Raw genomic sequence first — 26665 nt, forward strand, 5'->3', positions numbered from 1 at the left:
TTATGGAAGCCACAAACATGGAAATCATTGTAGCTTCTCTCTTCCTCTGTTTTGACACCAAGCAGCCAGTCACTACTCACTGTTTTTATCTTTATTGATAAATTTTATTGAGTTAGAATTTATATACAATAAAAATCACCAATTCAGTTACAATTTGGTGAGTTTTGATAAATGCATACAATTCATTAAGTCACTGTTGCTTTGTGAGTGTGTAGAGTGTATGTAGTGTGTGGCATATACACATGAATGCCAGAGGAGAACTTCAAGTGCTTTCCTACTGTTGCTTTTTTCCCTTGACTGTCTCCTAAATCCAAACCCTTGCATGCTCTCATGCAGGTCACAAGGCATCACTGCATACCCAGATTCCTACAGTCAGCCTCTTGACTGAGCTTATAGTCTTCTCTCTTGCTGCACTCTACTCTGCTTGTTGCACTCAGATGCATTCATCCTCCTAAAGACATACTAGATTATGAGAGTTACTTGCTTAAAACACTGAGGCAGGGTTGGGATTTCAGCTCAGCGCTAGAGCACTTATCTAGCCAGTACATGGCCCTGGGTTCTGCCCCAATCACTGGGAGGAAAAGAAAAAAAAAACACCTCAGGGGCAGTACAGCAGAAGCAGGAGGATCATGAGGTAATCTTACAAGAAAGCCCCTGTTTCAAAAAGCAAAACAAATCCTCAAGAGCATCTCACTGTCCCCAAGAGAACACCAAGACCTTTAATGTGCTCATCTGCCCTTGATAACACCTCCCACTCTTCCAGATTCTGTCAAGCTGCAGCTCTTTCAGTATTTGAAATGCATCTACATTCTGTTTCCCCCACCAGGGGCCATGTTCATCCTCACCTTCACCTGGCTGACAAGTTCAATTTCAGTGTCATATTCTGAGGGAGAGCTTTCCTGACTTCCTAGGCAAGATGAAGCCATTTGAGTATGTCCCCAAACACCCTTTGGTAACATGCCGGTTTACAGATATGTGATTAATAGTATCTGGCTCGCGGGGTATGGTGGCGCACACCTTTAATCCCAGCACTCGGGAGGCAGAGGTAGAAGGATCATTGTGAGTTCAAGGCCACCCTGAGACTACAGAGTGTATTGCATGTCAGCCTGGGCTAGAGTGAGACCTTACCTCAAAAAACAAAAATAGTATCTGACTCATAGTAAGCATTTAATATGCTAGAAATTTAGGACAACTAAATATTTATGTGGCTTCTCTGTCAGACAGTGCAGTTTCACCTCTCAAAAATGTTAACCCCAAGTACATTGAACTTGCTGTATTTAGAGTGAGTGTGTCCTTATACAGGATGATTTATTATTCTGTTTTCTGACCACTTAGGTAAACAAACCCTTTAGTGACTATACCTGTTTTCTAAAATAACCTCATTAGATACCAAAAGTAAAAGGCACTTCCATGCCCTCCAATAATAGGAGGCAAGGCAAAAGCTTCTTTCTAAAACAGAATGCAAAGTCATGTGACAGTGAGCAATATTCACAGCCAGAAGCTTCTTGTTTTGCATTGGACTCTTGATTCAATATTCCTGCCTTGTTTCTTAGATATTGGCTTTTTTTTTCTTTCCTGAGGTAGGGTCTCACTGTGGTCCAGGCTGACCTGGTATTCTGTAGTCTCTTGGTGCCCTTGAACTCACAGTGATCTTCCTACCTCTGCCTCCTGAGTGCTGGGATTAAAGGCGTGCACCACCACACCCAGCTCAGATATTGGCTTTTAAAAATTTTTATTAGCATATATTAGTTATACATAGTAATAGGTTTCATTATGATATTTTAATATGTGTGTAATGTATTTTGATCATATTCACAACTTCCATTACTCTTTTTTTTCCCCTTCCTACTTCTGCCATTCCCTTTCCTCTTCCCACCTAGTCCTCCTATTTTGGGGGAGGGATGGTAAATTTAATTAGGATTACTTACAGGAGCATGGACAACTTGCCAGTGGCCACACAACTGAAGAAAATGGTTCTCCCTCCTTCAGCAACTATTAATTGTCTATATTCTCAGGGATGGGAGGAACTTTCTAAGCCCTCCTACCCTTCATAACAGAAGGTTGATGGGCTCAATCTTGTACATGTTTTGTGCACCAATGTTGACAATCAAGTCTATAGTGCCTGACATAAATTCCTTCCTGTGGAGGAGCAGGCTTCAAATCCTATCAGAAAACAGTTGGTTACCCCCATAATGGGCCATTATTGCAACAGTGAGCACATTTTGACTGGCATGTCAGTACTGTGGCATGCAGGATCCCGAACTGAGTAAGACTATCAATGATAATTCTCCTTCAGAAGCCTGCATAGCACCTTCTGGCACTGTGAAGCTCTTCAGCAGCTAAGAGCCTTTCAGCTCAGTTCCTGCTTGAGTGCTCTTTGTCCTACAACCAAGCATATGGTATCTTCAGTAACAGGGTCTTAACCATCTAGTTCTGGTGGGCAACCAATAGCAGTGGCAATAGCCTGTATTGTTTTGGAGGCCTCAAGGCTTCTCTGGAAGGTTGGCTTTCTTGATTTAATTTTTTATCTATGGCTAAACCACAAAAGCCAGCCACTTCCTTGGTTTCCTTTGTCTTATTCTTATGCATTGTCTGTAAGTTATTTTATAGGCTATCATCTGTCAGGTATTATTACACTACCTTCAAACACAGACCAAATGGAGGAGCTGCTGAGATGTTAGTGGCCATGTTAACAAATAGAAACCTTATAGGAGTAAAACAAGCTAGCTTGTTGCATCCTAGAATAGTTTTATTAGATTGGAAGCACTCTAAAGTTATCCTAGGCTATCAGGAAGTAGGATGTGCTAATTCCAGAGCTTCTCTTCCCTAGATTGTGTCACTGTGGAAGGTGACACCAACATAACAGTGATCTAAGGCACAGAAGGCATCTAGAATCAATTTGGAATCAAAGTAGACATCCTAAGCCTTTTCAGTTCCAAATATTGACCAAATATTAAGGAGTGTAAGACAAACTGCCCAACTCTGCTGAGATATTAGCATAGTACACAGTGTATATCTGGCCTCAGACCACCTCCCAGCCACCACATGGTCTGCCAACTGCAGCCTACAGGTGACAGCCTGTTTTCGTAAATAAAGTTTTATTGGAACATAGCCAGTTTACATGATGTCTGTTTCTTCCCTTACAATGGCAGTTGAATAGTTTTAACAAAAGTTTCATGGCCCACAAAGCCTAAAATACTTATTATCTGTCTTTTGAGGAACAGAAGCATTGTAGCTTTTCTTGAATTCAGAATAAGCATGTTAAAAAGATGATGTTGTGCCAAGACCCCTGACCAGGAGCCAAGACCCCCGGTCACCCAGGAGTCACCTAGAGGACCGCCACAGAATCTGAGACACTCGAATGTAAAAGCAACAGGTTTCTTTTAATGTCAAGCTTAAGCAGGGACTCAAGCCACACAGACCGACGCAGTGGGAGTGGGAGAGAGCCCCGACCTTCTAAAAGTAGGGGTTTATAAAGGAAAAGAGTGGGAAGGGGAAAAAGGGGTTATAGCACATAGCATCTTTTAAAATGATTGGTTCCAAAAAGGCACACGCGGGAACAGTTCTAGTTGCTCATCTCTGGTCAGCAGACTGCTTGTAGATCCTATCTTTTGCAAGGGGCCGGAGGCCCCCACAGCTAAGTATTTCTGGAATGTCCTGTTGAGCAAGTGAGTATGTGTTACAGAAGCAAAGGTCTGCACTTTAATCAGTTAGTTCCTTATCTGAGCCGAGCCAGGATCCTCCTTTGTTCACAATGGTTTGTCCTACAATGGCAGTGTCATTGTTTAATTAGTTATATGTTATTTCTTTTTGGTCTCTCAATGAAATACGGCTTTAAAGGAAAGCTGTTCTTAGTGGACTCTAGACTATCAGAGATGAGAAATGGTACTTTAGAAAGCAGCATGTTGTGGTTCACTATTGGATGCAACACTGAAAACAATGACATCTGATTATAGCAGGTTTACTAGTCTTTTATGTCTGTTTCTATTAATAATGTCTCCAGATTACTCCAGTAGGAAAAATGAGAGGTACAAATTTTGGGCCCTGTGAAGTTATTCAGAATATTAAACAAATCCCTCATTACCTCACTTAAGCATCCCCAATGGCCTGGTCATGAGAAAGATGTGTGTGACTGTGTGTTTGAATTCCTACAAAATGTGAGTATTCTAGACACTGTTACTCAGAGAGCAGTAGGTTGTTAGTGACTGCAAGAAGGTCTACTTCCACCAAGGAAGACGGTATTAGGAAGTAGTTGTCCCCAGTGCACTAGAGGTGATAATGATGCTCTTGGCGTTATTTGGAGGTCAGTCCTCTAAATGTCTATGACTTTGAAAGTGTTGTAAAACATTGTCTTAAATTCAATGATATCACCATCTAATCTAAACCTCTGTTCATGTTCTGTTTGTCTGCAGAGTACTGTAAGGTTATTGTTGTGTCTTCTCAACTAGAAAGGAATCTACATAAAAAGAGTTTATCTTTACACAGACAAATTGCATCTCTTAAAACAGTACCTGGCAGGACTGAAGAGATGGTTTAGAGGTTAAAGTGCTTGCCTATGAAACCTAAGGACCCAAGTTTGACTCTCCAGGTCCCATACCAGCCAGATGCACAGAGTGACACAAGGTCGCACATGCACACAAGGTGGCACACGCGTCTGAAGTTCATTTACAATGGTTGGGGGCCCTGGTGTGCCAATTCTCTATTCTTGCTCTCTCATAAATAATAATAATAACAACAGCAACAACAACAATAATAATAATAAGGCCAGTCTGGAGCCAGGTGTTGTAGCACACGCCTTTAATCCCAACTCTCGGGAGGCAGAGGTAGGAGGATTGCCATGAGTTTGAGGCCAGCCTGAGACTACATAGTGACCTCCAGGTCAGCCTGGGCTACAGCAAAACCCTACCTAGAAAAACAAAAAGAAAGCAAAAGCCCAGTCTGCTGGGTTTGTCTCAAACAAAAAATACTTGGCACATATTAAATATTTGTTGAATTATTGATAAAAGAATTTTTTAATTTCTCAAGGAAAGAACATATCATACTCATATGTCTTGAGAAACCCCTTTGGAGGCCAAGTGTGATGGTGCACGCCTTTAATCCCAGCACTTGTGGGGCAGAGGTAGGAGGATCACTGTGAGTTCAAGGTCACCCTGAAACTACCTATGAATTCCAGATCAGCATGGGCCATTCTGTGTGTGTGGGGGGCATCCCTTTAGAGTAGATAAGAGTCTGAAAGCATGGAAAAGCTTTAGTGAATGGGTAAAATGTTGTCAGTACATCACCAGCAAGGCTTTGGCTACTGTTAGTAATTAATTAGCTCTAAAGAAGTGATTTTTGGGCTGGAGAGATGGCTTAGTGGTTAAGCTCTTGCCTGTGAAGCCTAAGGACCCCAAATTGAGGCTCGATTCCCCAGGAACCATGTTAGCCAGATGCACAAGGGGGTGCATGTATCTGGAGTTCGTTTGCAGTGGCTGGAGGCCCTGGCACACCCATTCTCCCTCCCCCCCCCCCCCCGCCTCTTTCTCTGTTGTTCTCAAATAAATAAATAAATAATATTTTTTAAAAAGAAGTGATTTTTTTTGAGGTAGGGTCTCACTCTAGCTCAGGCTGACCTGGAATTCACTGTAGTCTCACGGTAGCCTCGAACTCACGGCAATCCTCCTACCTCTGCCTCCCGGGTGCTGGGCTTAAAGAAGTGATTTTGACCAGGCTTACACACACCTGCAATCTCAGTACTTGGGAGATGGAAGCAGGAGGAACGATAGTTGAAAGCCAGCCTGGGCTATACAAAACTATCTCCAAAAAACCAACAGTGACAGTAAAGAAGAGGTAATCAGGCAGCATGAGTTTATAAAACAGGTAAGTGACAAAGCTGGGTCCTGGATCCAGGCCTGTTTGACCTTAGAGCTCATTCTTGTCTTACCATTAAAATGGAGTAACCTTCCTCAAATTTTTGCTTATGTTACAAAGATATAAACTGAGTTACCATGAGAAAAAGCTCACTCACTTTTACCTGTCATTTTAAGCCAATCTTCTGCCTCAAAGAGCATATTATTTGGAGCCCAGGGGGTGGCTCATTTAGTAAAATGCTTACCTGACAAGCATGAGGACCTGAGTTTGATTCCTAGGACCTGTGTAAGATTCCAAGCTTAGGGGCACATGCCTGTAATCCCAAGTGTGGGGACACAGGTGCTTCCTGGGTATCCAGTTTCCCCTAATTGGTAAGCTCCAGGATGAGGTGGACAGCATACTTGAGTAACAACACCTAAAGTTGTCCTCTGATCTCCATGCATCACACACACAAAACATAAGGGCATATTGCTCAATGTATATCCATTCCCCTTTTCACCCCAGACTGGCAGCTGTGTTCATGGTGACCCAGCCAAGGGTTTGCCTGTCTCCATGACTAAGATTTAGGAGTGCCTCTGTACTCTCACTCAGATGAGAGAAGAAAACTTGATGGATTTGGATGACTATGAGCTTATGGTCAAATAGGAATGGGTTGAGTGTCTAGCTCTGTCACTTAGCTACTGCATGAACTCTTTATATGTAACTTCCCCTTTAGAATTTATTACCTTTATAAGTTGTTTTTTTTTTTTTAATTTTGATTTTATGAGGTAGGGTCTCACTGTAGCTCAGGCTGACCTGGAACTTACTTTGTAGTTCCAGGCTGGCCTTAAACTCACAGTGATCCTTCTACCTCAGCCTCCCAAGTACTGGGATTAAAGACATGCACTACTATGCCTGGCTAAACGTAATTTATTAAATAAGCAAATATTTGCTGAGCACCTAAAATGTGCAAGGTACTGTTTTAGGAGGTGATTATCTTGTCTGTAAAAATAAGTCCTTGTTGTCATACAGCTTTCATTTGAAGACAAAAAGCAATTAGTTTAATACAAGGGTCATAGGAGGGAATGTGACATACACCTGTAATCCCAGCACTCAAGAGCCTGGGCCAGAAAGATTGCCAGGACTTCTGAGCCAGCCAGGGCACTTCAGTGAGACCATACATATATATAGATAGATAGATAGATAGATAGATAGATAGATAGATAGATAGATAGATAGATAGGTAGGTATATATTTAATATATCTGGTTGTAACAAATGCTTAGCAGAAAATACAGTGTGAATAGGGTATAGAAATTTAGGTTTTAGATTGGTCAAGGGAGGGCTCTGATCTGTAGAGGTGGCATTTGATCAGTTCCTGAAAGCTATGAGGAAATTCTGAGCCATGCTGAATCCCGGCAAAGAATGTTCCATGCTGAGAGAAGATGAAATGAACCTGGCATGTTTCTAGAATGGTCTGTGCGGCTGAGACATGGTGACCAGAGGGAGAAGTGACCAGAAAGAAGCTATCGCAAAGAGGCAGCCAGACCATACAGGGGAGAGGGTCTGATCCTTTACCATTATGTTTAAATAAACTTTAGAGAAATTTTATTATTTTTATTTATTTGAGAGCAACAGACAGAAAGAGGCAGAGAGAAGGGGAGAAGAGAGAATGGGCACGCCAGGGCCTCCAGCCACTGCAAACGAACTCCAGATGCATGCGTCCCCTTGTGCATCTGGCTAATGTGGGTCCTGGGGAATCAAGCCTCGAACCTGGGTCCTAGGCTTCACAGGCAAGCACTTAACTGCTAAGCTATCTCTCCAGCCCTAGAGTAATTATAATTTTAAAGAAAAAGTTGCAAAGGTACTAAAGCTAGTTATATTATGTCCCTCACTATTTTATTGATTGACAAAAATGACAGCTAAGTATTAAAAAAAAAAAAAAGACAGCTAAGGAACCAACACTGGTACATATTATTAGCTAAACTCCAGACTTCAATCATATTTCACTACTTTGTCCACTAACATCCTCTTTTTGTCCCAAGATATCACATTGCATTTGTTTGTCATGTTTCATTGGTCTCCTTTACTCTGGGACAGTGGGGGATATTTTTTGTTTTTTATGATCTTCATACTTTTTAAATTTCATTTCATTTATTTATTGGGGAGGTAGACAGAGAATGGGCACACCAGGCCCTCTAGCCATTGCAAATAAACTCCAGATGCATGTGCCACCTTGTGCATCTGGCTTTACCCATTATCTGGGTACTGGAGAATTCAAACCTGGGTCCTTTTGCTTTGCAGGCAAGCACCTTAACCACTAAACCATCACTCTCCAGCCCTTGACATTTTTTTAAAGGCTTTTTATACTATATTTAAAAACTATAAAATAGCCAGGCATGGTGGTGCATGCCTTTAATCCCAGCACCTGGTAGGCAGAGGTAAGAGGATTGCCGTGAGTTTGAGGCCAACCTGAGACTACATTGTGAAGGTCCAGGTCATCCTGAGCAAGACCCTACCTCAAAAAAAAATAAAACAAAAACCCTAGATGCGCCATGTGTCTGCCATGCTGGGGTCACTGTCACTCCCCCCACCCTTGGTGCTTCTTCAAGATTCTGTGCAGTGGGAGGGGCACGGTCTTCTGAAGGCGATGATTAAGAGATCTGCCCTGAAGTGAGTCCTGCCCCTGGGGAAGGCGCCTGGGTCCCACTGTTCGAAATGGCTCCCTCATCTCTCCTGTAGTGGGGAGTGCATCCACGTCCTGGCCTCTGAAGTGAGCAAAGAGAAGTTTCGTGAAGGTTTTGAAGCTGCTGTCAACCATCAGCTGGTTTACCTTGACCTCTTTAAAGACCATTTCAAGTGGTCCAGTTTGGAAGATACCATTATTGGTGGGCCTCTAGGAGCCTTGAGAGCTCTGTGCAGGAGGGCAGAGCCTCATCCTGTCACCATGGCTCTTGGTTCACTCAGCTGGCTATTGTTGCATTTTCCCTGCACAGCACTCTGCCAGACCCTAAATGCTCTGAGCTGTCCAGATGTCTACTTGGACTTGGTGGTTTTCCATCCTTCCTGACTTCAGTTTGTTACTCCAAGAGGAGCTGCCCTTCCATTTGCAGCCTCACTGAGGTCCTCACACAGTCCAAGTGGACCCCATGACTCATTTGACCTTTATAACCTTCATCTGTCCAAGAGAAGCCAGAGAGATAGCCTGACTCTACCTTTCCAGTTCAGCTCTAAAAAACAGCAAGCTCTTCTGTGCCCTGGACCAGGCTAGATGCTTTTGACAACCTAGACCATAAAGACCCAGATGACGACCTTGATGTGTGACTAAACCAGTTGGAGGGGGTGACTGGGCCCAGAATCTTCCTGTTTTCCTTGTCATCCTGCCCTGTGAGCCAGGAAGCGCCTGGGTAGAAAGTAGAGTGAGGCAAGAGAATAGGAACCACCCCTAATAAAAAAAAAAAAAAAAATCTTCATTGTTTTATTTTTTTAAGTTTAAAAAAAAAAGGAATCAGTCAACATATATCTCAGAAGTTGACCTTTTTTGAGGCATTCTGGACAAGTGTTTTGTAACATGTTCTTCATGACTTTATTATGAGGAGCCTGGACCATATAAACCAGGTGTGGTGGGGCACACTTATAATCCCAGGCTGCCCTGGAACTCACTCTGTAGTTATAGGCTAGCCTTGAACTCAACAGTGATCCTTCTGCCTCTGCCTCCTGAGTGCTAGGATTAAAGGCGTATGCTGTCATGCCCAGCTGTATATTTATATTTTATCACTAAAGAAAGAATTTAGGCCTGGAGAGATGGTTCAGTGGCTAAGAGCAAGCATTGATATGCAAGCAAGAGGAGGCCTGAGAGACCATTCAGATTTGATGCCCAGTACCCACATAAACAGCTAGACATGGCCACACATGTCTGTAGCCCCAGTCCTGTGGGGAGCAGAGACCCCAAAATCACCAGGGCTCACAGAGAAAAGTAAATGTCAAGTCCAGGATAAGTACAAGTACAATAAGTACAAGTAAAAATGGGCAGAAGTACAGTGGGGGACAGTCACCCTATGTTCCCCTCTAGCCACTATAGGCAAATGCAGGGCACAGCTTGAGCACACAGATGTGCTTATACCACCCACGAATCATCAGAAAAATCATGGACATTTGAGTTCTTGATCTATTACAGGCAGACTGATAATGCTTTTCAAGTTGGCCTTCATTCTTAGTTAGCTGGTCAGTAGCACTTTCTGAATATCAGTCTTCCTCTAAATCTGCAATGCAGCCTAGTGGATTGTTGCATCCTGTTTGGAGGGAAAAAGGAACAATTAAAAAAAATTCCTTAAGCTCCTGCCTCACCTACCTCTCACATGTATCTCTATCCAGACACACAGTAGCCATTTCTTTTGTCAGTAGGTCACTGTGTGTACATTGGGTCTCACTGTCAGTAGGTCACTGTGGGTACAGTGGTTCTTATTGTCAGTGGGTCACTATGGGTACACTGGGTCTCATGTCAGTAGTTCACTGTGTGTACACCAGGTCTCATTGTCAGTAGGTCACTATGTGTACAGTGGATTTCATTGTCAGCAGGTCACTGTGTGTACACTGGGTCTCATTGTCAGTAGGTCACTGTGGGTACACCAGGTCTCATTGTCAGCAGGTCACTGTGTGTACACTGGGTCTCATTGTCAGCAGGTCACTGTGTGTACACTGGGTCTCATTGTCAGCAGGTCACTGTGTGTACACTGGGTCTCATTGTCAACAGGTCACTGTGTGTACACTGGGTCTCATTGTCAGTAGGTCACTGTGTATATACACTGGGTCTCATTGTCAGTTACCAGTTCAGGACCTCTCATAATGCAGTTTCCTCTTCTTTTTGTCCAGGTGGTAATTTTATGGGAGACTGTTGCAGCCCTGTAAAAATATATTTAACTGGCAGGCAGCATGCAGGAAGTTTAGAAATTCTTAAGTGTAGACAAAATCTCTTAAATATATAACATTAGAAGGCCACTCTGTAATATTAAGTTGATATCTCTGCTCAGTTTTCTGCCACAGGGCTTTCTCTAAAAAGTATATCCATCACAGGGCCCATGAACTGGGCAGAACTAGTGAAGAAAGTTCCTCCTTAAGATGATGATTTTAGTCAGCCACAGATGCCTGAAAGACTTCTGTGTTCAAAGAATTTGTGGGACAGATTTGTGATGGCCTAATACCATATTCCATTATACATTGTGATTTTATTGTTTATCATTTATTTTCTCTGTTTTTTTAAGTTTATCATTTTAATATATGTTCATTTCTCCCTCTGTATGTGTTTGTGTCACGCTTGCTGTCTTTGCTTCCATCATTCTCAGGTTACAGTATAGCCAGGACACGCCCAGTCCCTTGGCCGATGAGCATGCGCTGATAGCCTCCTATGCAGCCCGACTGCAGCACTGCACACGGTTAGTTCTAGAGCAGCAGCTCCAGGCAGGCAGCCAGGGCTGCTCAAAGGGAGGGAACCAGAGCTGCTTCCTGAGGTTGCCAGTGGGAGTGTTCTTGATCAGCTGGGAGAGTCACAGTAACTGCTAAGGCATTTGGCACCCACAGAAGCCTGGCTGTGCCTTGCACACACTTCACTAAAAGTGTATGCTACAGTGGGGCACAGTTCCAGTAGGTTACATTGGAGGGATGTGTACTCCCTTGAGACATAAAGTTCTAAAAATAGAGTATCCACAGATGTATTTCATGTGTCCTCTTCCTGTCTGTTCCTAAACAAACAGTGAAATCTTAGTATTGGCATTCAAAGTTTAGAGCTAATCAACCACAGATACCTCACTCTGTCTAGCAAGGGGAGCTTTGATACCACAGCTTGCTACATTTTGAATGTTTGGTCTGTTAACAGGAATTTGTCATTATAGATTATTTAAACCAGTGATTTCTTACACAATTATCCAGTCTTGAACTCATTTGATAGTAGTCCCTGAATTTGTGATCCTCCTGCCTCAGCATCTCATGCTAAATTACAGGCATATGCCACTACTCCCAGTTGAAGCAATGCTGGGGATTGAACCTAGGGTTTCATGCAATAAGCACTGTGCCAACTGAGCCACATCCTCAGCTCCTTAGTAGCATTACATGCTGGAGACAAACATTTGCACACTTACAATTATAAAAGTCAAACAGGTGGCATGCCAGAGACCTATTCCCCTTGAACTCCCCTCTTCCCCCCCACCCACCCCCCCCATTTTTTGGTTTGGTTTGGTTTGGTTTTTTGAGGTAGGATCTCACTCTAGTCCAGGCTGACCTGGAACTCACTACATAGTCTAATGGTGGCCTTGAACTCACCGTGATCCACCAACCTCTGCTTCCCAAGTGCTGGAATAAAGGGCGTACATCACCACGCTGGGCTCCTTCCCCCTGTTTTTTACAAATGTATCCTTAAAAGGCTAAATTAAGCTTAAACAATTAGCCACATACATAGTAAGTTCCAGGCCAACCTGCCTATATAGTAATACCTTGTCTTTTAAGAACAAACAAGCAGGGACTGAAGAGATGGCTCAGTGGACAAAGATACTTGCTTGCAAAGCCTGGCAGCCCCAGTTTGATTCATCAGTACCCATGTAAAGCTAGTTGCACAGACTGTGCATGTATCGGGATTTGGTTGTACTGGTGAGAGACCCTGGCGTGCCCATTAATTCTTCCCTTTCTCTTTTTCCCTCCCTCCCTACAAATAAATAAAATATTTTTTATGAAGAGAACAAAATCAGCCAGATGTGGTGGTGCACCCTTTAACCCCAGCACTTAGAAGGCAGAGGTAGGAGGATTTCTGTGAATTTTAGTCTACCCTGAGACTACATAGTGAATTCCAGGTCAGCCTGGGCTAGAGTGAGACACTACCTTGAAGGGAAAAAAAAAAAATGTTGTTTGTTTATAAACATTTAGAAAAATACAGTTGTTGCCAAATTCCGAATTCTGAATAGTAATTGTTGGAGACTTTAGTAACTGAAAGTGAAAGTACAGCCAAGCTATAGCCCTTCAAGTTATCAAGTCACTGTTGCCCTAACCTTTTGCCAATCTTAAATGAAGGGAATTATATAGCCATTGTCCCCATTAGTCTATGGTTGCCTTAATATGGGTAAACAGCAGTTGTTATAGAATACTAAATAAGGAAGTTAAAGTCCAAATGGTAGTTCACAACTGGAATCCGAACACTTGGGACACTAAAGCAGGAGACTTGTCATGAGTTCAAGACCAACCTTAACAGAAACCCTATCTCAGGCTGGAGAGATGGCTTAGTGGTTAAAGCATTTGCCTGTGAAGCCTAAGAACCTGTGTTCAACTCCTCAGATCCCACGTAAGCCAGATGCACAAGGTGGTGCATCCATCTGGAGTTCCAGTGGCAGGAGGCCCTGGCATGCCAATTTTCCTTTCTTCCTCCCTCTTTCACTCTCATTAAAAAATAATAATAATAAAGAAACTGTCTCAAAACAAAATTAAAAACCAGGAACAAAAACAGAAATCAATTATATATGTACAGCTATTCTTTCACCCTACTCCAAAGCAGGGCACGGTGATGCACACTTGTAACGCCAGCATTAAGTAGACTGAGACAGGAGGATTGGGAGCTCAAGCTCATTCTGGGCAATATAATGAGACCTCATTACAAAAAAAAAATGAAAAGGATAATGTACTAGCTTGTTCCTGGGTAGGATGTTTGATCTCTCTCCAGATCCCACGTAAGCCAGACACACACAGGTCATGCAAGTGTAAGATCACACATGCCCACTAGGTAGCGAAAGCATCTGGAGTTTGATTGCAGTGGCTGAGGCCCTGGAGCACTCACTCATTCATATTCTCTCTCTCTCGCGCGCGCGCGCTCAAAAAATTAAATTAAAAGCCAGGCATGGTGGCGCATGCCTTTAATCCCAGCACTCAGGAAGCAGAGGTAGGAGGATCACCATGAGTTCAAGGCCACCCTGAGACTACAGAGTTAATTCCAGGTCAGCCTGGACCAGAGTGAAACCCTACCTCGAAAAACAAAAAAAAAAAACAACAAAAAAATTAAATTAAAAAAAAATTTAAAAAGAGAATGCTTGATACATGGAATTTCCCCCAGCTTTACAACATGCTTGGCCAGCCCTCTGCTCAGCCAATGTTAAGTATAAGTACTTTTTCTCAGCCATCTGTTTTTCATGACATTGGAATTTTCTCTTGGTGTTTTTGAGTTCAAGACCCAGGACTAAAAAGTTAAAAGTTTTTCTAAATGTTTAGACTCAGAAATCCCTGTCTCAGATTTTGTGTGATGTCTTTTCTCAATCCTTCATTCAAATAGAAGGTAGCCCTTTGCTGATGTGAGTGCAATGGGGATGTGCACCCAAGAAGACGCACATGCAGCCTCCTCATTTCTTTGGGGCCCCTTTGTCTCTGAAGACCACTAATGTCTGTGAACCTAGACCTCTAGTTTTTCTTGTCATTCTTATTTAAATGCATTTCCTCTTTCTGTTCTAAGAACAAAGCAAGAATTGGAGCTGTTCGGTAAGCACCTATTAATTTTTTTTTAAATCTCTTTGGCAGTGTCCTGGACAGTCCTAGCCGACTGGACGAGGAACACCGACTTATAGCTCGCTATGCTGCCCGACTGGCTGCAGAAGCAGAAAATATGGTAAGTGAGGCACATTCCAGGGAAGTAGCAGAAAATAAACTTGAGTATGCAGATTACATAGGAGAATAGTGAACGACGTACTAGAAAGAACAGGCTCCTGGGGGATAGAGAGTAGGGGTATATTTAAGGAAGAAAATAAAGGAGACTTTAATTTTAACCATAATGTTCTCTTAAAAACAGATGAAGAAGAAAAAAATAATCAGAATGTACTTCCTTAAAAATATCAGTAAAATTAGGGCTGGAGAGATAACTCAACAATTAAGGTGCTTGCCTGAAAAGCCTAATGACCCAAATTCAATTCCCCAGTACCCATGTATAGCCAGATGCACTATGGTGCGTGCATCTGGAGTTTGTAGAAAAAAAGAAATCGGTAAAATTAATTAACTCCTAACAATAGTGATTAGGAAAAAAGGAGAAATAAATTACCAATATCAGGAATTAAAGAAGAGGCATTGCTATGAATCTTACAGATATTAAAAGTATGAGAAGGAATATTATGAACAACTGCTTGCCATTAAAATTGATTACCCACATGAAATAGACAGATTTCTTGAAAGGCACAAATATACAAAATAGACGCACAGGTGGCTCTCTTGGACATGGGCAGAGGCAGCCAAACCACCACCGCAGCCCCAGCACCTGCGCCTTGGCAGCCGCATCTCAACACCCCGAGGCATCCGGCCCCGGCCCCGGCCCCGGCCCCGGCCCCGGATCCTGGGCTGCCATCCTCCCTCGCACCTCTAGGTCCCCACCCAAGCTCACCACCTTCTGGCTTCAGGACCCCAGGCTTCACCCCCGGAAAGTTGACTCGCAATTTCAAACCTGGAGACCTCATCTTTGCCAAGATGAAAGGTTATCCTCATTGGCCGGCTCGGGTAGATGAAGTTCCCGATGAAGCTGTAAAGCCACCTACAAACAAACTACCCATATTCTCTTTTGGAACTCATGAGACTGCTTTTTTTAGGACCAAAGGATATATTTCCATACTCACATAATAAGAAGAAGTAATGGCAAACCAAATAAATGAAAAGGATTTAATGAAGGTTTATGGGAGATAGATAACAATCCAAAAGTGAAATTCTCAAGTGTGCAGACATCAACTAAACAATCATATGCATCATCTGATGTTGAAGTGGAAGAAAAAGAAACTAATGCTTCAAAGGAAGATACTGATCATGAAGAAAAAGCCAGCAATGAAGATGTGACAAAAGCTATTGACATAACCACTCCAAAAGCTGCCCGATGAGGAAGAAAGAGAAAGGCAGAAAAACAAGTAGAAACTGAGGAGGCAGGAGTGGTAACAGCAGCAACAGCATCTGTTAATCTGAAGGTGAGTCCTAAAAGAGGACGACCTGCAGCTACGGAGGTCAAGATTCCAAAACCAAGAGACAGACCTAAAATAGTAAAACAGCCCTGTCCTTCAGAGAGTGACATGGTTGCTGATGAAGATAAAAGTAAGAAAAGGGGGCAAGAGGAAAAACAACCTAAAAAGCAACTTAAAAAGGAAGAGGAAGGACAAAAGGAAGAGGATAAGCCAAGAAAAGAACCAGATAAAAAAGAGGGGAAGAAAGAAGTTGAATCAAAAAGGAAAAACTTACCTAAAACTGGGGTTGCATCAGCCTCTGATTCTGAAGAGGAAGGAGATGATCAAGAAGGTGAAAAGAGGAAGGGTGGAAGAAACTTTCAGACTGCTCACAGGAGGAATATGCTGAAAGGGCAGCATGAGAAAGAAGCAGCAGATCGAAAACGCAAGCAGGAGGAACAAATGGAGACCGAACAGCAGAATAAAGATGAAGGAAAGAAGCCAGAAGTTAAGAAGGTGGAGAAGAAGCAAGAAACATCAATGGATTCTCGACTTCAAAGGATACACACAGAAATTTAAAATTCACTCAAAATTGATAATCTCGATGTGAACAGGTGCATTGAAGCCTTGGACGAGCTTGCTTCATTTCAGGTAACAATGCAACAAGCTCAGAAGCACACAGAGATGATTACAACCCTGAAAAAGATACGGCGATTCAAGGTCAGTCAAGTTACTATGGAAAAGTCTACAATGTTGTATAACAAGTTTAAGAACATGTTTTTGCTTGGTGAAGGAGATTCTGTCATCACACAAGTGCTAAATAAGTCTCTTGCTGAACAAAGACAGCATGAGGAAGCAAATAAAACCAAAGATCAAGGGAAGAAAGGGCCAACCAAAAAGCTAGAGAAGGAACAAACAGGTTCAAAGTCTGTGAATGGAGGATCTGATGCACAAGATACTAATCACCCACAACACAATGGTGACAGCAATAAAGAGAGCAAAGACAGTCAGGAGGCCAGTAGCAAGAAGAAGCCATCTGGAGAAGAGAGAGACACTGAACTATCTTTGAAGGATTCTACCCTGGATAACTGGGTTGACAGATCCAATATAAAAAGAACCATTTATGATGTTTTTAATGGTTTCATATAGACTGTGGAAAGTTTTAAATTTTTATAAGCATAGGTTTTAATGTTGAAGATTTATTGGGGGGGCAAAAATCCCTTTATCTTGTTGAAAAGTAATTAAACATTGCTAATTGTATTTGTGCGGTATCAACCAGCTACATTATACAGTAAATATGGGGGGAAATCCACTTATATTAAACTGCTTTTCAGACATTGGTTGTAGCATATTTCTGGTAAGTGTGTATATGTTATTGTGTAATTGTTGGTAAAACAAGGTTACATTTTTAAAAACTGCTACTTGTATAAATCTTTACTCTTTTCCCCAAATACTGTGACAAGTTTTGTGCATAGTTTTTACAAATCTTGGATTTGCCAGACTGTCTTTTCACTGTTGGTGGGTTTTTGTACAAGTTGGGCATTTTTATGGTTGATAAAATGAAAGCAACATTTTATCAGAAGTTCCTTTTAATGTCTATATTATGCTGCCTCTTTGTAAACAAGGGCGTGGTCTGTACCGCCTTTTTGTAATACAACTAGATGTCCAACTGATGTTGAACGGATTGCTCTAGAAGATACAAATTCAAGTTAACTTTTGAAGGTAACTTAGTTTTATGGCTGCAAATGAAATAAAGTTACACATTTTCCTTCAGACAATACACTGGGTATAAATAGGAAATAAATCTGATTGCAGGTTTCAAGAATATGAGATCCTTTAAAACCTAGTTTGATTTTTACATTATTTGTTTCTAAGTAACACTCATTAAGGAATTCAGAATATTTTTTAATTGGAAAAAAATCCCTGCTTATGTGATAAATTTAAATAAATGCTATATAAGGAACCTAACCTGTTTGAAAACATGTCATATTAGAAAGGAAGGTATAATTTATTTCTGCATGATACATGTAACAGGACTACAGCCAAGATAGTCCATCAGAGTGAACCAATGTTGATCAAAAATAATTGAGTGTTAGGTCACTTAGTGATTTTAATAGGTAGAAGGATACATTCTTGTTTTGAAATTTTGTGGGAAAGTGACTTAAGACAGTGTTTGTGTGTTACATGCCGTATGTATGTTCTGACTCCCAATTTACATATAGAAACTGAGTTACTTCAATAACTGTTTTGAGGAAACTCTGTATGTTATATAAGTCTTCACTTTTAACTTGGACAGAATTTATTCTAGTTAAGCCATAAGTGTTGATGTGTAAGTTTGGTGTGATTAAATAATTTTTTACCAAAAAAAAAAATAGATACACAAAAAATTCAAAGTTAACTTCTCACAAAGAATATCATGTCCTGGTGGCCTAACTATTGAGCATTGACTTGCTTAAAGAAGAAATAACACCAATCCCATGCACTCTTTCAAAAAATACAGGAATAAGGAACACTTTCCATGTCATCTTACCTGATACTAAAGTAATATAAGAACAAAACCAGCTCACCAAACCCTCTCATTAAACACAAATTTCAGGGGCTGGTAAGATGGCTTCATGCTTACAAAGCCTACAGACAGGTTCAGTTCCCTAGCCACTCATATATACTAGGCACAAAATGTGGTGCAAGTGTCTGGTGTTCATTTGCACTGGCAAGAGGCCCTGGCACACCAATACATATGCACATACATTATACCCAAATAAGCAAAAGTTTTTTAAAATATATAGATGAAAAAGTTATTATTAGCAAGACTACTAGCAAGTCAAGTCCAGCAATAAGTGAAAAGGATTACACTCCATTATCAAAGGAATTTATCTGAAGTATGCAAATTCAATACTTGAACTAATGTGATTTATCATATTAAAAGTTTAAAAGAAAGCTGGAGAAAAGGCTTAGCAGTTACGGCATTTGCCTTCAAAGCCTAAGAACCCAGGTTCAGTTCCCCAGTACCCATTTTAGCCTGATGCACAAGGTGGTTTATGCATCTAGAGTTCGTTTGCAGTGGCTAAAGGCCCTGGCAAGACCACTCTCTATCTGCCTCTCCTCTCCCCCGCCCCTCCTCTTCCCTCCCTCCCTTTCTCTCAAATAAATAAATAAAATATTTTCAAAGTTTAAAGAAAGAAAATTAGATCATTCCAGTAGATGCAGAAAAGGCATTTGACAAAGTACAACAGCCATTTATAATAACATTCCTACACATACCAGGAGTAGAAGGTGACTGGCTTCCTCATTCTAAAAGAGTACCTACAAAACCCCAATAACTTAAAGGTTAAACTTTAGAACATTCTCCTCTAATATTTCCTACAAAATCTACTTTTAAAAAGTTTTTTTTTTTTATTTATTTGCAAACAGAATGAGAGAAGAGATACAGACAGAGAGAATGGGCACACCAAGTCCTCCAGCTGTTGCAAAAGAACTCCAGATGCATGCACTACTTTGTGCATCTGGCTTAACATGGGTATTGGGGAATAGAGCCTAGATCCTTAAGCTTTGCAGACAAGCACCTTAACCACTGAGCCATCTCTCCAGCCTCCAAAGTCTACTTTTTAAAAACTTTTTAAATGATAACTTCCATAAGTGTGCACAATAAACCATGATAACTCCCTCCCACCATCCTCAGGGTCCTTCTGCCAAATCCACCCTCCATTGAATCTAATTAGTCTCTCTGCTATTTTGATGACATCGTTTTTTCCCTCCTGTTACAAAGATCTTGTGTAGGTTGTGCCAGGCACTGTGAGGTCATGAATATCAAGGCCATTTTGTGTCTGTAAGAGTGCACTGTAAGCAGTCCTCCCCTTCCTTTCTTCCTTTAGCTCTTCCATTCTTTCTGCCAGCTCTTTTGCAATGGACCCTGAGCTTTGGAGGGTGTGATAGAGATGTCCCACTTAGTGCCAAACACTACCTTGTCCCTTCTTAGCATTTTGGCCAGTTTTTGAATTATTCCAGTGGTTAGTGCCATCTGGAAAGAAAAGTGTCCTTAACCAAAAGTGAGAGTAGCATTAATATATGGGCATCAACATGCTTAGAGGGCAGTTTGGTGGGCATAATATATCCATTTAGGCAGACAACATTACTCGTCTAAGGTTTATGACCTCCTCAGCCATAGGCTTTTGACTAGGCTTTCAGTACCAAGCATGTATTCCCATGGAGCAGGCCTCAAATCCAATCAAAGAGCATTTGGTTCCCCCTGTAAGAGACATGTCATTATTACACCAGTTCGCACCTTTTGTCTGGCTAGCCAGTTGTAAGGCTTGCAGGCTCCACTGCTATTTAACACCATTGAGGACTTCTTTCTGCAAAATGTCTGCATGCTGCACAGCTCTTTCCAGCATTCTGATGGCTAGTCAACAGGGAAAAGGTTTCCAGCTTAGCTTCGGCTTAACTTGTCAGTGACTTGCAACCCCAAAAAATAAAATAAGTAAAATTAAAATAAAAGTGATTCTATTAGCCCAAATTCTTCCTTGTTGTTTCTGCTGCTTTGTTTTTTCAAGGTACAGTCTCACTCTAGCTCAGGTTGACCTGGAACTTACTCAGTAGTCCCAGACTGGCCTCAAATTCACAGAGATCCTCCTACCTCTACCTCTCAAGTGCTGGATTAAAGATGTGTGCTACCACACCCTTTTTCTAAACATATATATGTGTGTGTATATATATATATATATATATATATATATATATATATATATATATATATGTATGTATGTATGTATGTATATATATATATATATGTATATATATATATGTATGTATGTATGTATATATGTGTGTGTATGTGTTTATACATACATACATACATACATACATATTATTGACTAGCAAAGAAGGTTTCTGTATGGCTCATTCATAACATCTTAATTTTTTTTTTCAAGGTAGGATTTTACTCTTGCCCAGGCTAACCTGGAATTCACTATGACGTCTCAGGGTGGCCTCAAACTCACAGCCATCCTCCTACCTCTTTTTCGTGAGTCCTGGGATTAAAGGCATGTGCCACCATGCCCAGCTCCAACCTCAGAGATTTTGGTTGACCCTCCTCCCACCCCTCCTCTCCACCATCCTCTTTCCCTGAACCCATTAAGACCTTTCACCCCCACCATTCTGACCTTGTACTTACATATCTACAATACTCTCTGCTTAAGCCCTCCCCTCTCCTCCCTCATAGCCCTTCTAGCTTTGTGGCCTCTGACTTTTACTACAACTTACATACAAATCTAAACATTTGTCACTAGGATGCATATATGAGAGAGAATATGCAATGTTTGGCTTTCTGGGCCACGGTTACCTCACTTAGTATTATCCTTTCCAGATCCATCCATTTCCCTACAGATTTCATAATTTCATTTATCTTTACTGCTGAACAGAACTCCATTGTGTAAATGTGCCACATTTTCCATTATCTATTCATCAGTTGAAGAGCATCTGCGCTGGTTCCATTTCCTAGCTATTGTGAATACAGTGGCAATAAACGTGGATGAGCAAGTATCTCTAAGGTAGTGATGAAAGTCTGTAGGATATATGCCAAAGTAGTAGTACAGCTGGGTCTTATGGTAGATCAATTTTAAGCTGTCTTAGGAACCTCCACACTTATTTCCACAATAGCTATACCAGTTTACACTCCCATTAACAGTCCAGAAGGGTTCCTCTTTTCCCACAGCATTTATTGTCATTTGATTTCTTGATGATAGACATTCTCATAGAAGTGAGATGGAAACTCAAAATAGTTTTAATGTACATTTTCCTCTTGGCTAAAGATGTATAACATTTTTTAGATGTTTGTAGGCCATCCATATTTCTTCTTTTGAGAACTCTATTCAGTTCCATAGCCCATTTTTTGATTGGGTTGTTTGATTTCTTACTTATTTTTTCGAGTTCTTTTTATATCCTGGGTATTAATCCTCTGGCAAAGATTTTTTTCCCCATTCGGTAGGTTGCCCTTTGCTCTATTCACAGTGTAAAAGCTTTTCAATTTCATGAGGCCCCAATGGTTTTATTTCCTGAGCAACTGGCATTATGTTGAAGTGTTTATTCTAACAGTTTCAGAGTTTCAGGTCTGATATTAAGGTCAGTGGTCCATTTGGACTTGATTCTTATGCATGGAGAGATAAGAATCTACTTTCATCCTTCTATATATACATATCTAGTTTTCCCAGCAGCATTTGCTAAAGAGGCTGTCTTTTCTCCAGTGAATATTTTTGGTGGTTTTTGGTTTTGTTTTTGTTTTTTAATCAGATTGATGTAGCTGCCTGGGTTATATCTTGGTCCTCCATTCTGTTCCATTGATCTATGTGTCTGGTTTTTGTGTCAATACCATGTTGTTTTTATTACCATGACTCTGTAATATATCTTAAAATCAGGTATGATGATACTGCCATTTGATGTTCAGAATTGCTTTGGCTATTCAAGGGTTTGTTTGTTTGTTTGTTTGTTTGTTTTGTTTTGTTTTTGTGCTTCCAAGTGGATTTTAGGATCATTTTTTTTCTTTTTTCATGAAGAATGCTGTTGGAATTTTGATGGAGATTGCATTAAATGTGTAGATTGTTTTTGGTAAGATTGACATTTTCACAATATTGATTCAAGAATGTGGCATATCTTTCCATTTCCTAGTGTTTTATGCTGTTTCTGTCTTAAATTTTTATTTATTGATACAAACCCAACAGACTAGCCTTTTGTTTTTATAAGAAAGAAAGAGAGGTAATTGGCATTACAGGGCCTCCAACCACTATAATCAAACTCCAGACATGTGCACGTGTGACCTTGTGCTTGCCTCACCTTTGTGTGTCTGGCTTACGTGGGATCTGAAGAGTTGAACAATCCTTAGCCTTCGCAGGCAAGCACCTTAACTGCTAAGCCATCTTTTCAGCCCTGTCTTGAGTTTTTTAAACTTTTCATTGTAGAGATCCTCAATTTCCTTGGTTAGGTTTATTCCAGGGTACTTTATTTATTTATTTTTATTTTTTGGAAGCAATTGTGAATGGGACTATTTCCTTGATTTCATCCTCAGTACATTTGTTTTTGATATATAGGAAGGCTACTGATTTCTGTGTGTTAGTTTTGTATCCTGCTACTTTGCTGAAAGTGTTTATCAGCTCTAACAGTCTTTAGTATCCCTTATGTCTAGAATCATATCATTTGCAAATTTGATCTCTTCCTTTCTAGTTAGTATCCTTTTATATGTGTCTCTTGTCTTATCACTATAGCTAAGACTTCCAGTACTATATTAAATAAAAGTGGGCACAGTGGATACTCTTTCTTCTTCTTGATTTTAGTGGAAATCCTTCAAGTGGAAATGCTTCAAGTTTTTCCCCATTTAGTATAATGTTGGCTATAGTTTTTTGGGGTTTTTTTTTTTGTTGTTTTTTTTGTTTTTCGAGGTAGGGTTTTACTCTAGCCCAGGCTGACGTGGAATTCACTATGGAGTCTCAGGATGGCCTCGAACTCACAGTGATCCTCCTACCTCTTCCTCCCAAGTTCTGGGATTAAAGGTGTGCACCACCACGCCCGGCTTGGCTATAGGTTTTTTATAAATAGCCTTTATTATGTTGAGATATGTTCCTTCTACTCCCAGTTTCTTTAGGACTTTTAGCATGAAGGGATGTTGGATTGTGTCAAATGCCTTTTCTGCATCTATTGAGATAATCATGTGGTTTAGTCCTTCAGCCCTTTTACATAGTATATTACATTTATCAATTGGCTTATGTTGAACCATCCCTGAATCTCTGGGATAAAACCTACCTGATCTTATATTCTGTTTGCCAGTATTTTGTTGAGAATTTTTGCAGTTATGTTCATGAGAGAAATTGATCTGTAATTTTTTCTCTTTTCTTTTTTTTTTTTTTTTTTTTGAATATTTTACTTACTTGAGAGAGAGGGGGTAGAGAGAGAGAATGGGCATGCCAGAGCCTCTAGCCACAACAAACTAACTCCAGATGCATGTGCTACCTTGTGCATCTGGCTTTATGTGGGTACTGGGAATCAAACCTGGGTGCATCCTTAGGCTTTGCAGGCAAATACTTTAACCATGAGCCATCCCTCCAGACTTTATTTTCTTTTCTTATTGTGTCTTTGTCTGGTTTTGTTATCAGGGTAATGCTGGCTTTGTAAAAGGAGTTTGGCAGAATTCCTTCCTTTCTATTTTATGGAAAAGATTGAGAAGCATTGGTGTTAGTTCTGTAGAGATCTTATAGAATTCACCAGTGAATCTCCCTGGGCCTAGATTTTTTTTTTTTTAATTGGGAGTTTTTCTATATACATAACTTCTTTGATCTTACTACTAGTTACAAGTTTGTTTAAATGATTTACCTCATCTCACTTTAATTTTTGTAGGTGATATGTATCTAAAAAATTTTGTTTCTTTTAGATTTTTCAAACTTACTGGAGTATATGTTCGTAATGTATGTTTGTATGATTTTCTGAAGTTTGTTGGGATTTGTTAGAATGTGCCCTTTTCATCTCTACTTTTATTAATTTTTGAGGGCTGGAGAGATGGCTTAGCGGTTAAGCACTTGCCTGTGAAGCCTAAGGACCCCGGTTCGAGGCTCGGTTCCCCAGGTCCCACGTTAGCCAGATGCACAAGGGGGCGCACACGTCTGGAGTTCGTTTGCAGAGGCTGGAAGCGCTGGCGCGCCCGTTCTCTCTCTCTCCCTCTATCTGTCTTTCTCTCTGTGTCTGTCGTTCTCAAATAAATAAATTTAAAAAGAAAAGAAAATAAATTTTTGAGTCTCTTTCTTTTGGTCAGTTTTGCTAAGGATTTGTCAATCTTTTTTATCCTTTCAAAAAACCAACTGTTTGTTTCATTGATGCTTTGTTTTGGGTTTTTGTTTTATTTTGTTTTTGTTTTGTTTTGTTTTGTTTTGTTTTTTCCAAGGTAGGGTCTCACTCTAGCTCAGGCTGACCTGGAATTCACTATATAGTCTCAGGGTGGCCTCGAACTCACGGTGATCCTCCTCCCTCTGCCTCCTAAATGCTGGGATTAAAGGCATGTGCTACCATGCCTGGCTAATTCTGTGTAATTTTTTTGGTTTCTACTTTATTAATTTCTGTCCTGATTTTTATTATTTCTTTCAGTCTGCCAATTTTTGGTTTGCCTTCTTCTTTTTTTTTTTTTTTTTTTTTTTTTTTTGGTTTTTCGAGGTAGGGTCTTACTCTGGCTCAGGCTGACCTGGAATTCACTATGTAGTCTCAGGGTGGCCTCAAACTCTCGGCGATCCTCCTACCTCTGCCTCCCGAGTGCTGGGATTAAAGGCATGCGACACCACGCCCGGCTCGCCTTCTTTTTCCAAGGCTTTAACGTGTAGCATTAAGTTATTTACTTGTGACCTCTATAATTTCTTTTTTGGTATTTTCAAGGTAGGGCCTCACTCTCCCCTATGCTAACCTGGAATTCACTCTGTAGTCCCAGATTGTCCTCAAATTCACAGCAATCCTCTTACCTCTGCCTCCCAAGTACTGCTGGGATTAAGTCTCATTTCTTATTATAGTTATTTAAAGCTATAAATTTTCCTCTTAAGACTGCATTTGTTGTATCCCATAGGGCTTGGTATGTCATGCTTTCACCGTTATTTGATTCTATGAATTTTTTATTATTTTCTTGATTTCTTTTTCAATTACCCATTTATTTAGTAGTGTATTGTTTAGTTTCCATGAGTTTGTATTTGTCCTTGCTGTTAATTTGTAGTTTTATCCAATTGTGACTAAATAGAGTACAAGGAATTATTTCCATTTTCCAATATTTGTTAAGACTTGCTTTGTGTCCTAACATAGGATTGATTTCAGAGAATGTTCCATGTGCTGCTAAAAAGAATATAGTCTGCAGCATTTGAATAGAATGTTCTATACATGTCTGTTAGGTCCATTTGTTCTATTACTTTACTTCATCCTACACTTCATCTGTTTAATTTTTTTTCAAACTTAAAAGGGATTTATTTGTGATTTCCTATATATTTAGCTTGTAAATACAAGACTATAAATGTATTAAGAGACAATTTCTGTTAAAGTTTTCATTGTGTTTCACTTCAAGTACTGCACAAGTTAAAATCTGATAAAGGATTTACATTCGATTATCTGAAACTCCCCATCTCAGACTTTTATTTTAATGTGGTGAGTGAGTTCATTTCCATAGATACCACCAGCAGGAAAGTCTCTGTTATGGCTCCTAGGACTTCCATTAATTAGTGTGCATACAGTTTTCATTCTCTAAGTCATTGTCACTGTCATCTGTTTAATTTTTGCTGGGATGACCTGTTAGTGAAAAAGGAATAGTGAAGTCAACAACTGCAGTTGTGTTTGGGATTATCTGTGACCTTCATCTAGTAGCGTTGTTTTTTTTTTCAGGGGGGGAGGTGTTTTTTTCTTTTTAATGAAATTGGGTCCACCTGTATTTGGTGCATATATGTTAAGAATTATACTGTCCTCTTATTGGATTGTTCCCTTAATCAGTATAAAGTGACTTTCTATGTCTCTTCTAGTTTAAGTGTTGGTTTAAATTGTATCCTGTCAGTTATTATAATAGCAGCACCTTCTTGTTTCCTAGACCCATTTGCTTAAAATATCATTTTCCGTCTTGTACATTTTACAGTCTACAAGTCTGTGTCTGTTGGTTGAGGCTACTGACGGATGTCAAGTATAATTGAGAAGGATGTGTGTTTATTCCTGCCCTTCTTGATGGCACTTGCTGTTCTGCTGTTATTCTCTTGTATTGCTTTTTGTTCTAGCATGGTTTATTCTTTCATGTGGTCTCATGTATATGCTTTTCCTTCCCTTCAAACCAAAGGATCCCTTCAGGTATTTTTGGTAGAGCTGGCTTAGTGGTCATGTATTCTTTAGCCTTTTTTTTTTTTTTTTATCATG

The 26665-nt window shown here is 40.4% G+C and overlaps 1 protein-coding gene and 2 pseudogenes across 9 annotated transcripts in view; all 3 read left to right on the plus strand.

Moving 5' to 3' along the window:
* Dtnb (dystrobrevin beta) overlaps positions 1–26665 on the plus strand; it is a 395702-nt gene that overhangs the window by 301927 nt on the left and 67110 nt on the right. For 7 of the 9 annotated variants that reach the window (XM_045151240.1, XM_045151239.1, XM_045151241.1 and 4 more), the window contains 2 exons: positions 11171–11260; positions 14373–14460. In XM_045151240.1, the coding sequence (XP_045007175.1) occupies positions 11171–11260; positions 14373–14460 (178 nt within the window). The remainder of the gene's footprint in view (positions 1–11170; positions 11261–14372; positions 14461–26665) is intronic. The other 2 variants (XM_045151236.1, XM_045151238.1) reach the window with 1 other exon arrangement.
* LOC123460926 lies at positions 8377–9152 on the plus strand (annotated as a pseudogene).
* Positions 15060–16940, plus strand: LOC105944445 (annotated as a pseudogene).

This window comes from Jaculus jaculus, chromosome 5 (genome assembly GCF_020740685.1).
Source record: "Jaculus jaculus isolate mJacJac1 chromosome 5, mJacJac1.mat.Y.cur, whole genome shotgun sequence".
NCBI lineage: Eukaryota > Metazoa > Chordata > Mammalia > Rodentia > Dipodidae > Jaculus > Jaculus jaculus.